Raw genomic sequence first — 13,268 nt, 5'->3', positions numbered from 1 at the left:
CATATTATAACCAATGCATCAGTATTACTTTTTTCTTGGCAGTTTGTTGTACATTATTCTTTATTTTCTACACAGCAATGGGTAACTTTTTCTCTTTTTATACATGTTCATACATTAAATACTTAAATACAACAGGAGCAGGATAAAAAGAAATTCATTGTTGTATAACATTAATATATAAGTGATTTCTCGTAAATTATGTAATTGATTTAAACAAAACAAGATACAATTAAAATATTGGAATGTAATTGTCAATTTTAGCACGATGCTTTTGTGCAACACATTCAGCTATCCAGACAATGTTACGACATTCTTGTTCTTTAAGTTTTAAATAACTGTAGAATACTCCAAAATGGAATTGTTGAAGAAATGCATGAACATTTAAACGAACCTATAATATACAGCATTAATATATATAGAAAAGATTCATAGAATTGAACAATAAAAAATATCAAATTTATTTCAAGTTGATAGTAAACTTACTTCATGTTCAAAGAATTTATCTTCCAGAGTTTTGTCACCAGGATTATTACCTGCTCCTTCAAATAAAGCACTATATTCCTGTATAATTTATACAAATCCAATATTATGTTACATGAATTTAAAATATTGAATAATAATAAATATGCAACTATGTCATGATAATATAATGCCAATTTGCAATGGCAAAAAATTATTTTTTCTTACCGCATAATACTCAGCTACAGCTTTAACTTGTTCATAGTCATCAGCTCTTGCTAGTGCAGCCAATCCATCCGGATTCAAACGCCCACAACGTGGATATAATTTTGCACGATCATCTTTACCCAATTCAGTTCCAAATGAATTAATGGTTATAATAATTGCTCTTCTATCAGCTTCAAACTACAATTAGAATTTGTACTTTAGATATTATTTTATACATCATCCAATTGCAATTATATTGCAGTTATATAGATTTCTTACAGCAAGTATTTCACACATAGTATCAGCAGTTGTACCACCAATATCTTTGCAGAATTTATAGAAAGCTTCTAGATAAGCTTTATAAAGTGTGTTTCGAATAATTTCAATATTCATCTCATCTAAATCTTGTTCGGATATACAATCAACAAAGAAAGGTGCTGCAAGTGATAAAATCAATATGAAGTTAATAGGTCCTATTATTTCTACACACAAAAAAAAGAATGTTATTACCTAATGGCGTGTCTACCAAGACAGCATTGTATAATTCAGCTGGTGTAGCAGCTACATGAATTGCTTCCATTTGTTCAAAACTACCAAGAGGATGACACTTTGGAATTAATTCAGAAATAGGTCTTTGATGTAAAGTACCAGTAATTAATAGTATGATATTATCAATCATATAACTATATGTGATAAAATCAAGAAACTGTGCTAATGGTTCAACAGAATGATTACGCATATGTTGGAATTCCACAACTAATTTTTCCCTCAACTTGTCATCTATGACACTCACAGAAAGCGGTGATGGTTCATTTGCTAAAAAGCTTCCATAATCTGTACCAGCCAGATGTAGTTTTAAATCTGTAAATATTCATTGTGAAAGAAGATATATAAAATATTAGATATAAATTTAATATCTACTAAGTACAATAAAACTTAGTTGACTCTTCTGGAAAAGCAGCTATCTAACTATGTAGCTGATTCTTCCTTATCATTTATAATTGCTTTATTAGAAATATAATTGCTTTACCTTCGAGTGTCTCACATTGAACTAAATTGAGATAATCGCTTTGTTGAAGTATTCCGCATTTGAAACCACGGCAAAGCCCTTCTAAATATCCACCATCTATATTAAACATACAACCCTTCATTCTGATATTTTTTTTTTTGGAAAAATATGTATGTCACTCTAACTCTACAAATTGTCAAGATTAAAACTTGAACGCCCAGACTCGCCCTTCTTGCTTGGCGATCATATGACTGGATATCAGGGGGGCCAAACTTATATATAAAAGTAAAAGTTTCGTTTATTTTCATTGCCGATAGATGCGCTAATGATAGCATTCTATTCTGCCATCTGGCGATAAAATCTTACGTGTGATCCACAGGATTCATTAAAATTTTAAATTGTATATTTCTTCATTAAAATTGCAGAAATATCTTTATTATGATATATTATATATATATATTTTATAATATCAATTTAAATACTTCTCTTTCTATTCAGTGCGAGAAATATATATTTATTTTCATACTATATTATATTTTTTTTACTGTATTATTATTTATAAAAGGTAACAGTGTCAAAGGATATATTACATATTAGTTAATAATAATACTATAAAAAATATATATCTATTACTCTGATTAAATAAATGTCATTAAATTAAAATGATATTTATACTAAAATATGAAACAATATATTAGTCATTTATATGCATATAGTATGCAGCCAGTAATTTTATTAAATACGTAAGTATATAAAACACTTACATAGTTTTACATTCTGGTGAAAAAAGTAAGATATATGCATAAATAATTTATCTTGATAGATCAACTAATTCTTAATCTAAAGAAGAGTAAACACCTGCCTATAGAACAGTAAATATTAAGCTTTGAATGACATATTTATATTAATCCCAATTTTTTATACGTAATTCAGGTTCAAGAATAGACCAGTTTGGCGAATGTTTCTCACTTGATAACCAATTAAAGTCATCTATACAATTCCAATTATTTATTTTTGGATCGAGACCAGCTAAATTAAAATGATTCATTTGATCTTCATAAGACCAATTGTAAGGTGCTACTCTTATATTTGTACAATCTTCTATAATTGCTCTGCTAGTAACATGGAGGTATATAGTGCAATCTGTAGATGAATGTAATCGAAATTGTTGACATGCAAAAGCAAATACACATTCAACACAGTCGTGAGCAAATACGGACGATGTTACTGGTCCGACTAAGATAGTACATTGTTTCAAATTTATCATATGTAGTGTACTAGGTGTGCCATATATTCTTACTGTACATCGAGTTAAATCGGAAAGAAGAATATCATTCTTATTTACGTTTTCAGCATCCAGAACCAACTGTTCATCAGACTTTCCTACCAATATACACGCATTTTCCCCGTATTTATTAAAAGATTTGTTATTTTGTTTTACTGAACCGTTCACGATACCTTCTGATATCTTAAGATCTTTTAATCCGTCTGTTACATCATATGCTTTTTCAGTAGGTTTTTTTACAACTCTTCTATTTTTAAATCCAAACTTTTTTTTAGGTAAAAGTTTCATTTCTAATTCTGATGCTTCATTTTCAAGTAATTGTAAGTTTTCTTGTGCTCTTCTAATGTCATACACTTTTAGATACATTTTTGATTGAGACAAATAATTTTTAAGCATCAGAATTTCTTTACTTATTTTGTCGAAAGCAACCGAAAGAACTGATGGCGGTGCGCTAGATGCATCATCTAACATATCTTTAATTTTTTTACACGATGAGTAAAACGTATCCTTAAAATAACTACTTTGTTCAGATTCCACAGCAAGGGATTGTCGTTCTTCTTTCCGTCTTTCAATGATGTTTTTTCGTTCACGATCTCTCTTATTGATACGTTCTGGCAAGCTGCCTTCGAGGAAATTAGTGTTCTCCATCTTATTATTATCTGAATGCTATTTGTTGGTATTGTTTATTGTATCTTCAAATAGCACGGAGACAGATTTCATAAGTTTTTCTTCACTAGATTGTTTTATTTTCCTCAGTTGTTTCAGGACTTTAGTTTTTTCTTCTGTGGTAGATTTTTTGGGTGAAATCTCATAAGAAAGGATCTATAAACATATATATTAAATATATCATAAGGATACTCTTAAATCAGTAATTAATACTTTTCAATAAAACATATTTCATAATATATATTGCAAGATATATTAATATACATTACCTCTTCTAATTCACGTTGAGTTATTGATAAGGTCTGTATTAGATAATATCCTAAACCTCCACCACCTATTAACAATAACATAGATTTGAAGAACGCCATGAATACTAAATCTTAATTTTGTTCCCATTTCATCGTGTCAGCAGTCCTGATTGAATTATCATTTGATACTTTTTCATATATATAATAATAACCATTTAACACAGATGGCAAGTTTTGGCGCAGATAAAACCTGAAATCTAAAAAACAAAAAGAAGAAGAGAAAATATACAAGCATATCGCATATCTAGGAAACGAGTTATTGTCCTAATTAGGAAAAGATATGATAAATGTTTCGAGAAACGTATGTTTATATTATCGCGTCATTCAATAATGTAAAAATCAAAATATTCACCAGGGAAAATATATTAAACTTTCAAAGTAGCTTGAAGAAACTACGGGAGGAAAAAATTTATCAATGAATACTAACTATATCGATTTCGTGAAGTTATTTAACGTTCATCGTCATAAAAAAAAAAGATCGAGTATAAATTTATGACATGTCATATATGAAAGGCAAATATCGTTAAAGGCAATAACCTGAACTTAACATCGAATTCACAAAACAAGAATAAATCACTTACTTACCTTGCGATCTACTCATACAACTCCAAAGTATAAATGAACCAGTAAAGAGGACACCCTCAAAGAACAAAAATCTTTTGGCAACCTTAGTTTTATCAAAGCTACGTCTTTTGGATGCTCTGTGAAGCATACTAAAAAGGAATGCGATTTCCTAAAGAGGAAATCATCAATACCATGGTGAATAAGAGACAAAATCTTGAGTCGTCTCAACACGAACCTATAGGAAGGGGTATGGAATAATAATAATAGCTATTCGCTAACCGGCTCACCCACGTCTCGATTCTAGATACACTTTCGAGAGATTGAAAACTCGCAATCCTATCGATATATATTTCTACGTTCGATATCTTGATTCACGCGGTGAATTTAATTAATACGTTTCATTCCCTTACTTGTATGCATTTTCACACTACCAAGGGTAAGTTAAAAATGCATTTACATGAATTAAAATGTTAATATCTAATCCGTGAATTTCATAAATTATACTTTCTATACTTATATATATTGTTATATCGTACATTGTTTTAACGATACATCAAATATAGAACTCTTAACTTCGGTAAGTCTAATCGTCTTTATCGTCTACGGTTTATATTTTTATCTTTTATTTACTTACGTCGATACAATGAATGCATTTTAATGACTACGTTTAATATTTTTTTTGCGAGAAACACATTTGTAGAAAAAGGAATATTTGTTTTCGCATAAAATTCCTATCAATTAATTTGATCCTTATAGTCCAAATTTCTACTATTTTTATTTAGAAGTATATATACGAATAATATTTTACGAGATATCAATTATAATTGTTTTTTCTTGAATAGCACTCGACGGTATTATTATCTATTTATCAATCTTATTCTACACTTGAACAAATTAGCAGTAAATAGAATTACTCTTGGCAACAGATGTTAATTATGATATTAGATGTTATATTTTGACTATGACTTTACACTTTCTATGAAAATTTGTTTCATTAATCTTAATTTTATGATTCTATATCAAACATAAACAATACTGTTTTCTTTCTATCATGATATAATTTGAGTTATTATTTTTGATTACACTATTGTCTTGGAAATACTTAATTTGTGTTCATTTGATTTAACGTATAGGTCGAGTGATATTCAAAGATTACTAACTTATATCTCATATTATGCGAAACTTCAAAAATTTTATAATTTATTTGTTATAATGTACAATGCAAATAATGTTTGTTGCTCTAGCCCTGTTAGGCCATGTCATTACAGACAGCTGTATTAATCCTTTGTATGCACAGGTAAATGTGTACACACACATATATGTATATGCATACATAATACATTTAAAATTTACCTGCATTTAAAATATAATCTATTTTTATATACATTTCATATGTTATGGAATGTATGAAATAAGTTATGCTCCATAACATATGAAGTAAGTTACATTATGAAGCTAATTATTACTCTAACATAATGTACATTAAAACAGAATATTAAGAAGGCAGGAACACGCAACAAATTGTAAAATTGGAATTTTATATAATTTATACTTAAAAAAATAACTTCATACTCTTAAAGCAATTCTATCTCACATCTGTGTAATATAAAACACTCTATAATATGCATCTATTATTTCTAACAAAATTATAAATCAAAAGAAGTACATAGTAACTGTAAAATTTTTTACGTATTTTGATTAATACACTACATTTTATTTTTAAAGTAAGAGGCCTTTTCAACATATAAAAATCTGATATATTAGAAGAATTCAAAATCTACAAAAATTATATAAGTTTTTTTTTTTTTATATTCATTAATAAATCATGTAATAGTTTTAGAACAATGCATACATCTTGTATATGGGACATGGTAATAAGAGTACTAAGAGCTTTTGATTGGTTCCAATAGATGTGTTTTTCTTATACATTATTGTAATAATGCACACATAATAATCTATAATAATAGCTATTAGTACTCTTTCAGAGTTAAGTACACGTAAAATAATTATGATAATAATATTTTTATAAATGAAAACAAAATTTTCTCTCAGTGAGAGTCATTGTTGCACATCAATGTTCCGGTTTTTTTTCCTTTTTTTTTTTTATAATAAAACAGTATACATTTATTACTTTATTTACATATCAGATAACAAACTAAAGTGTAACTCTTGCTTAAAAATTGACAAAAAAGAGAATAACATAATCGAAAAATACTAAATATCATTCGTTTCCTTATCGTTGATTTATTTCATCACATAATAATATTAAACATCATAGTATACTTTTTTTATTTTGTTATAGAAAAGAAAAACTATATTGAGAAAGTTAAACGATTGACAGTATATTTAAACATTAATAACTATTAATTGCCTTGAAAACATATTGCATTAAATATAGTTATGTATAAAACTTCTTCTGTTACAAAATAAAAAGCTGAAAAATTATAGATAGTAATAGATTAATAATCTGTACTTTGGAAGTATATAACTGAATGAAATTTATATATTAAACAGAGATGTCTGTAGAGATAATATATTTTCAATTATCAAATAATAATGGCATTAATTTTTTTCAGTATTTTATCTATTAAGGATATTAAATCGTAAAGCAAACATGTAGTATATCTTCTATGTACAAGTTACTTCTCTCTACAATCTTCATTATTGCTTTTTATAATATCGTGAGGAAAAGTACAAAAGACAGACCATGTACAGATGGTTTGCTGTTAATATAATAATCTATTTAAAGTTATACATATTAGGCTGCATATGAAGAAGCCATTGTAAAACATCACGTGAATGCTTAAGTTAAATCGAAAGGTTACTTATAAACGAGTAGAACTTTTGTACAATTTTATAGACATTATACTCCATCATAATGTAAACTGTATGAAACGTATTATATATGCTATTATAAATTATGATAAAGTGCTGGAAATATTTAGTTAGTTTATAAAGTGCTAAGGCACCAGAGGTAAATGCAAATGATAATCGTGATTAATATATTTTCCTAATAGTACTATATGGGAGCATTAACTACAGATATTTCTTTTGTATTTTTTTTTCTTTTTGTTTGTTTTTTTTTTCTTTTTTTAATATATATAATATTTACTATGAAAGTAAGCACTTTTATACATACACTTCAGGATGATTAGAAGATCTTTTCAATTTGTGTGTGCAAAATTAAATTTCTTTGCTTTTTTTTTTTATTTTTTTCTTGCTTTTTTTTTTAAGTAGCATGTATATTATAGTAAAGTATGTTAGCAATCTTTTTTTGCATGCAAAGCAAAGTTAAGATGCAAGGGACATTATGAGCAGCATTTACAGACAGATATTCAAAGCTTGATACACATTGACATATCTTCTGCATTATGCTTACATCATTTTTTAACAAATATCAGTTTCATTGATATTGACACCTTATTATAGAAAAATAAAGATTTTAACAATTCGTCCCATAACTGCCATTAAAAATTCTTACCGATTAGATACATTTAATATGGATTAAAAATTGGGATCTTTTTTTTTTCTTTTTTTTTTTTTTAATACAGCAAAATATATGTTTTTTACTATTAAAACCAAATGGTATGTTTATAAAAATGATTTTTATAGGATATGAGGTCATGCATAAAATGTTTATCGTGCCTTGGAGATATTTAATACATTAAATTGAAATTTGAATCGAGTTTTTATTCTGAAAATGTGGCAGTTAAAAGACAAACATACAAACGTAATTATACAATGTTTACTTATAAACTCGATTTTGTGTATTAAAATCATAGAGATAAACTTGTAAAATTTTCATCTTTGCACTCCAAGTTTCTTCTATTCAACAAAATTATAATTATAAAACTTGTATTTATTTCTTTTATTGCATGGCAATATACAAAGTTCGAAATTCTTTTCTCTTATTTTCTGTGTTTACTATATTTAATCATCTAGTAACCTTTCAAGATTAACAGCATATCACATGAAGCATTCTCGTTCGATATAAGACGTCAAGTTCGGTTTGTATGCTAGAAACATAGATCTTGTCTTTTCCACTGATGAAATACAAAACGAGTTAGAGATTCACTACACGTACGATTGTTATTTACAATGTGTTTTATTAGCATGATTAAACAGATTTCACATAATCCTTGTCAAAACAGTGTGACCAAATGGTTGCTCTCTTCGTAATTTCTTTATTCATGCATATAAACCTTCACCCTTATACTAATTCTAAGACGGAATTTCTTTAGTTTCTATACTGCCATAACATATTATATTTATTTTTTATTATGCTCCTCTCTTTATTTTCAAGTATTACCTCGTATGAATAAATCACACAGCTCAATGTGAGATATAGTGAGACGGATTATATATTATATAAAATCCGTAAATCAACCAAAAAGAAACGTACACATAAGTTCCCAAATTTTTACATATCTGATTAGCATTTTATTGGTTAGCAGATATTGCTAACGTCCATATCCCCCATTTACCTCCACATTTAATTGATGGTCTATAAATTGATGATAGTGAGGCACAGAGGGATAATTGCAATGGGCAGGAAAAAGTCAGCATGACATTCAGTAAAACAGTCTTTTGAACACCATGAAGTCATGGGAATTTTGATGTGCTGTAATTCGCTACGATACCATTTCGTGCCAGCCACTGCTATTTGAGGATGCACTTTCTAGTGATGCTACAATATAACGATAATAACTCGTATGTGATGAAATAATGTAAGATTTAGTAAGTTGAAGTACATTAGTTGCGTCTATAAAATAAATCTGTATAAAGCTTACCAGTCTTATCATTATCAGCTTTTTCGGGAGAGGAAGACCTTGGTCCCCATATCCTTACTGTACAATCATCAGATACAGAAGCCATCATTTGATGATAAACAGGATTCCACGAAACACAATTAACCGTTCGACTGTGTCCTGTTAAAGTTGCTATGGGGAGCTCTCGCTTGATATGCCATACATACACTTTATTGTCTATAATAATAATAATAATAATAAATAATAATAATAATAATAATAATAATAATAATAATAATAATAATAATAATAATAATGCGAAGTTTTGTGCAACGATGAAAATACATTAATTTGGAGGAATAATGGGAGAAATTTAGTCAACGTACCTTCGCTACCAGACGCGATAAAATCTTGATTGATACCTCCAAAACAGCTATGAATTGTAAAATGTCCTTGGGTAACACCTTGAAAACGCCTTACTAAACAACGATCTTGTAAATCCCATAAATGTACTCCTTGATTAGCCACATTAAGTAAAGCAAGTCTATCCGCTTTGTTTACACTAAAGGACATGACAGGGTGATCCTCTTGTAATCTATATACGATTAAATAAAAAATGTCAATTACATTAAATTGCAACTATAATGACATTAATGGGAAAATAGCGTCATTCAACATACATTGTAAAATCACATAATTCGTCAAAATTATATCCTCGAATTCGATGATGAGAATCAGCTGCTAAAACAGTTTTTCCATCGCTTCTACACCATAAACACTTAACTCTAACACCTTCCCATGAATCTGAGACATTACCATCCATATCCTGCATTCATATAATAATCTTATAAAAACAGTGTCATGACAAAACACGACAGTAAACGACTGAATTCAGTGGTTTACATATTTTTCTATATCCTTATTAAATTGTAACTTACACATTGATAGAACTGACCACGAAGTCCTCCAGCAACAAATTTATTCGAATCTCGATGCCAAGCACAGGCTGTCAAAGAATCATCGGTACTCTGCGTTAATTTAACACGTAATTCACAGTCAGGCGTATCCACGCACCAAAGCCACAATTCTGGACAATCTTCAGGACCACAGGCAATAAGATGACTACTATCTGGACTCCAAGCTATAAGTGCAACACCATACGTATGTCCTTCCAAGGTCTTTCTGTGCGTTACTCTTAAGGTTTCCTAAAGATCACGAAGTATAACATTATAATAAGTTTTTCCAAGTAATAGAGCTTGTTTATTAATCGTATACTCTTACCGGATCGACATCCCAAATAATCACAGTCATATCTTTAGAACCTGTGGCTAATTTGAGACCATCAGGAGAGAATTTGCAATACCAAACTTCGTCGCAATGATCGTTCAGCAATTGTACAGTATGGCACGGAAATTGTTCTTTGCTACAACTGTGGTCCACAAGCAGCGACACATTTTCCAAGCTTGTCTAATCGGTGGAGATAAACGTAACAGAAAAGAAGTATAAATAAGAAAGTGCAAAGTAAGAAGTTATGACGAAATCGGTAAATAAATACACTCGATAAATTCTATTATTTTAAAATACCTGCATATGCGTTACATGGTATGTGCACTGCTGATTTTGCATTTCTACTGCTTGACAAAGTAATGAATGAAGTCGACGTGGTGGCAGCATAATGGAAGGTGGAAGATACCTCTGTAATCTATCCATAAGTGCTGCCCTGGAAGCTGAACCTTTACCATCCCAGCCTGCACGTGTCTGTCAACAAGTGTCTATTTGCTAATGATCAAATTTTCAGTTGCATGTTAGTTTTGTGAATTTTCTACATATATATTCAAACTCGAATTCTCAAAGAATTTGCTATTTAAAATATGGTCACTATTATGGAGAATATAAAAATAGCAATCTGTTAAAACAACAATTTTAATTCGTGTAATATATATGATTTAATGATTTAAGTGCAGTACCTGTAATTCATCACGCCCGCTACACATCATAAATGCTGACAATTGATGAACACGGCCTGTATTGTGGCCTAGGGGTGTCAATTCATTGCGTAAGACTTGTAAAGCTTCTAGAACTAAGCCTTCCTCCAAGTACTCCAGATATTTTTGTTCTAAGAGTAGGAATTTCATTTCCTACAAACACGAATCAAAATGTAATACAATATTGTATAAGAAATTAGGTATTCATGAAAAAAAATTTGATAATAAAATCTTTACCACCAAGCTTTGACTTGCACCATTTAAAAAGGACTTTAATTCGTTAAGGTCATGATCTGCTTTGTTCCAATCTCCATCCATAACATGCTGTCTAAACTTTGCAGCTGCTGGATGGTCCAACCGACAGCCTGATTCTTGCATAAGAAGGTCTGCCGTGCGGCTGAAGAAAAAAATATTTTCTTTTGTCTATTATTACTAACGATTTGCAAGTTATATTAGAACAATTAAACGAATTCACGCGGATGCATTACCATAAATGACATATTACTGTAAGAGTTCAAACAAAGAGCTTATAATTTTCCATGTTTTAGGGAAAAACTTATATTTTGCTAGAAATTTATTTCATATAGATAGTACCAACACATTCATTCGGAGCAACATCATTACGAAGTAAATATAACTAGCAGATACTAGTGACTATATTTCATGATTCTAAAAATAACTTTCTCTTGCCAAGTAGCATGTATGGTAGAATAGTTCTCTTGATAAATGCTCACAAAGGAAACAAAAGAAACGTCAAAATAAATTCAATCTATGCGATAATATTGAAAATAATGGATTATTTCTTAGAGCATTGAACACTCGAGCGTAAATCCAAAGCGTACGTTTAAAGAATATCTATGTACGAATTAGAAAGAAACGATACGTACTCTAGCCCGACAGTTTTCAAATGTTGTCCGATGAGCCTCACAATGTCCTGATTAGTTTTGTCCATTATTTTTGGAGGTCCTAAACTTGGATTAGTTTCCCCATTCACACCATTGATGTCATTATCGGATTCCGGTATCACATTGCCATTAGCTTGTGGTCCCCCAGTGTCAGCCGTAGCTCCGTTCTGTTGCAGCCCAGAAGAAACTCCACCGTTTGAGGCCTGCTGCTGCATTACGCTGTTATGCACACGGAAATGTTACCGTGGTTGCAATACTTGTCCGGAATACTAACGCATATGCGTACTAAGCGGAACATTTTTATCTTGACATGTAATATCTTCTCTCTCTATCTTTTTGTTTTCTATTTTTGATATATTTATTTACTTTTTTTTGTGTGATTAAATTTGAAAACCGTATAAGTTTGCATTAAAGAGAGAGAGAATCAATAAGAATTCGACGGAAGAATTTGGATAAATAAGAAAACCGCTCGGGGATACAGCGCATACGAAAGGAATCCGACGTCGATACGTCTTGAGATTCTGGAAGGAAGAAGATACACGTGAGAGGGTCGTTGAGTGAACGTACGAAGAGGGGTATGTCCTCTCCGTGTTTCCGACTACGCGTCCGCGAACTGTGTCTGCCAAATAAAGAACCTGCGTTGCGTTACCGATAGTTCTCCATCTCTGGGTTGGAGTGGTGCTCGTCCGCTGGTCGTAGAGTAGCCGGGAGAGAACTACGGGACCTTTTGCGCGGTGGCGGAGCGAGTCCACCGTCGTCCGACTCGCCGCTCGAGGCCAGGCTTATGCGCGTACCGCCCCGTTTTTCACACGATTATTGTCCCTCTCGAGTTCGTTGGTGGGGCTGTGGCTGGGGCTGAAGCACGCACGCAGCCACGATTACGTTGCACGGGAAAGTTCTTCTCGCCTCCCCCCTTTTTTATTTCCTCCTTACGTTTAGAAAATCCACACGCGCGCTTACTTCTTTCTTTACCTACGAACAACGCTCCCCGAACAAAGCAAATAAATCCACGAAAAAACAGGATTCTTGTACGCCTGCCAATACGGATGATACGAACAATGACTGCTACACAGCTGATACTTGTTTAGATCGTCGTTTACGTCACACTATGGCCTTCTTCGCAGATAGCCTA

The 13,268-nt window shown here is 30.8% G+C and overlaps 3 protein-coding genes across 3 annotated transcripts; all 3 read right to left on the bottom strand.

Annotated features, from left to right (window-relative positions):
• Positions 1-4: 4 nt before the first annotated feature.
• On the bottom strand, positions 5-1,940 carry LOC127068053 (V-type proton ATPase subunit d). The gene is made up of 6 exons (XM_051003694.1): positions 1,697-1,940; positions 1,177-1,527; positions 946-1,103; positions 688-864; positions 484-561; positions 5-391 (listed from the first exon to the last, which is right to left on the bottom strand). The coding sequence occupies exons 1-6, from the start codon at positions 1,815-1,817 to the stop codon at positions 230-232; spliced, it is 1,047 nt and encodes a 348-aa protein (XP_050859651.1). The 5' UTR covers positions 1,818-1,940; the 3' UTR covers positions 5-229.
• A 448-nt stretch (positions 1,941-2,388) lies between these two features.
• Positions 2,389-4,812, bottom strand: LOC127068054 (tubulin-specific chaperone C). Its single transcript, XM_051003695.1, has 3 exons — positions 4,520-4,812; positions 3,896-4,131; positions 2,389-3,782 (listed from the first exon to the last, which is right to left on the bottom strand). Exon 3 carries the CDS (start codon positions 3,606-3,608, stop codon positions 2,580-2,582), a length of 1,029 nt encoding a protein of 342 aa, XP_050859652.1. The 5' UTR covers positions 3,609-3,782; positions 3,896-4,131; positions 4,520-4,812; the 3' UTR covers positions 2,389-2,579.
• Positions 4,813-6,501: 1,689 nt separating this feature from the next.
• On the bottom strand, positions 6,502-13,254 carry LOC127068026 (WD repeat-containing protein 26). The gene is made up of 11 exons (XM_051003604.1): positions 12,786-13,254; positions 12,119-12,355; positions 11,469-11,628; positions 11,214-11,384; positions 10,831-11,004; positions 10,528-10,713; positions 10,185-10,451; positions 9,927-10,072; positions 9,633-9,841; positions 9,289-9,483; positions 6,502-9,185 (listed from the first exon to the last, which is right to left on the bottom strand). The coding sequence occupies exons 1-11, from the start codon at positions 12,797-12,799 to the stop codon at positions 9,130-9,132; spliced, it is 1,815 nt and encodes a 604-aa protein (XP_050859561.1). The 5' UTR covers positions 12,800-13,254; the 3' UTR covers positions 6,502-9,129.
• Between the last annotated feature and the right edge of the window lie 14 nt (positions 13,255-13,268).

Source organism: Vespula vulgaris, chromosome 12 (assembly GCF_905475345.1).
Source record: "Vespula vulgaris chromosome 12, iyVesVulg1.1, whole genome shotgun sequence".
Classification (NCBI taxonomy): domain Eukaryota; kingdom Metazoa; phylum Arthropoda; class Insecta; order Hymenoptera; family Vespidae; genus Vespula; species Vespula vulgaris.
The sequence above is the reverse complement of the archived record's forward strand: the minus strand, read 5'-3'. Positions and strand labels throughout refer to the sequence as shown.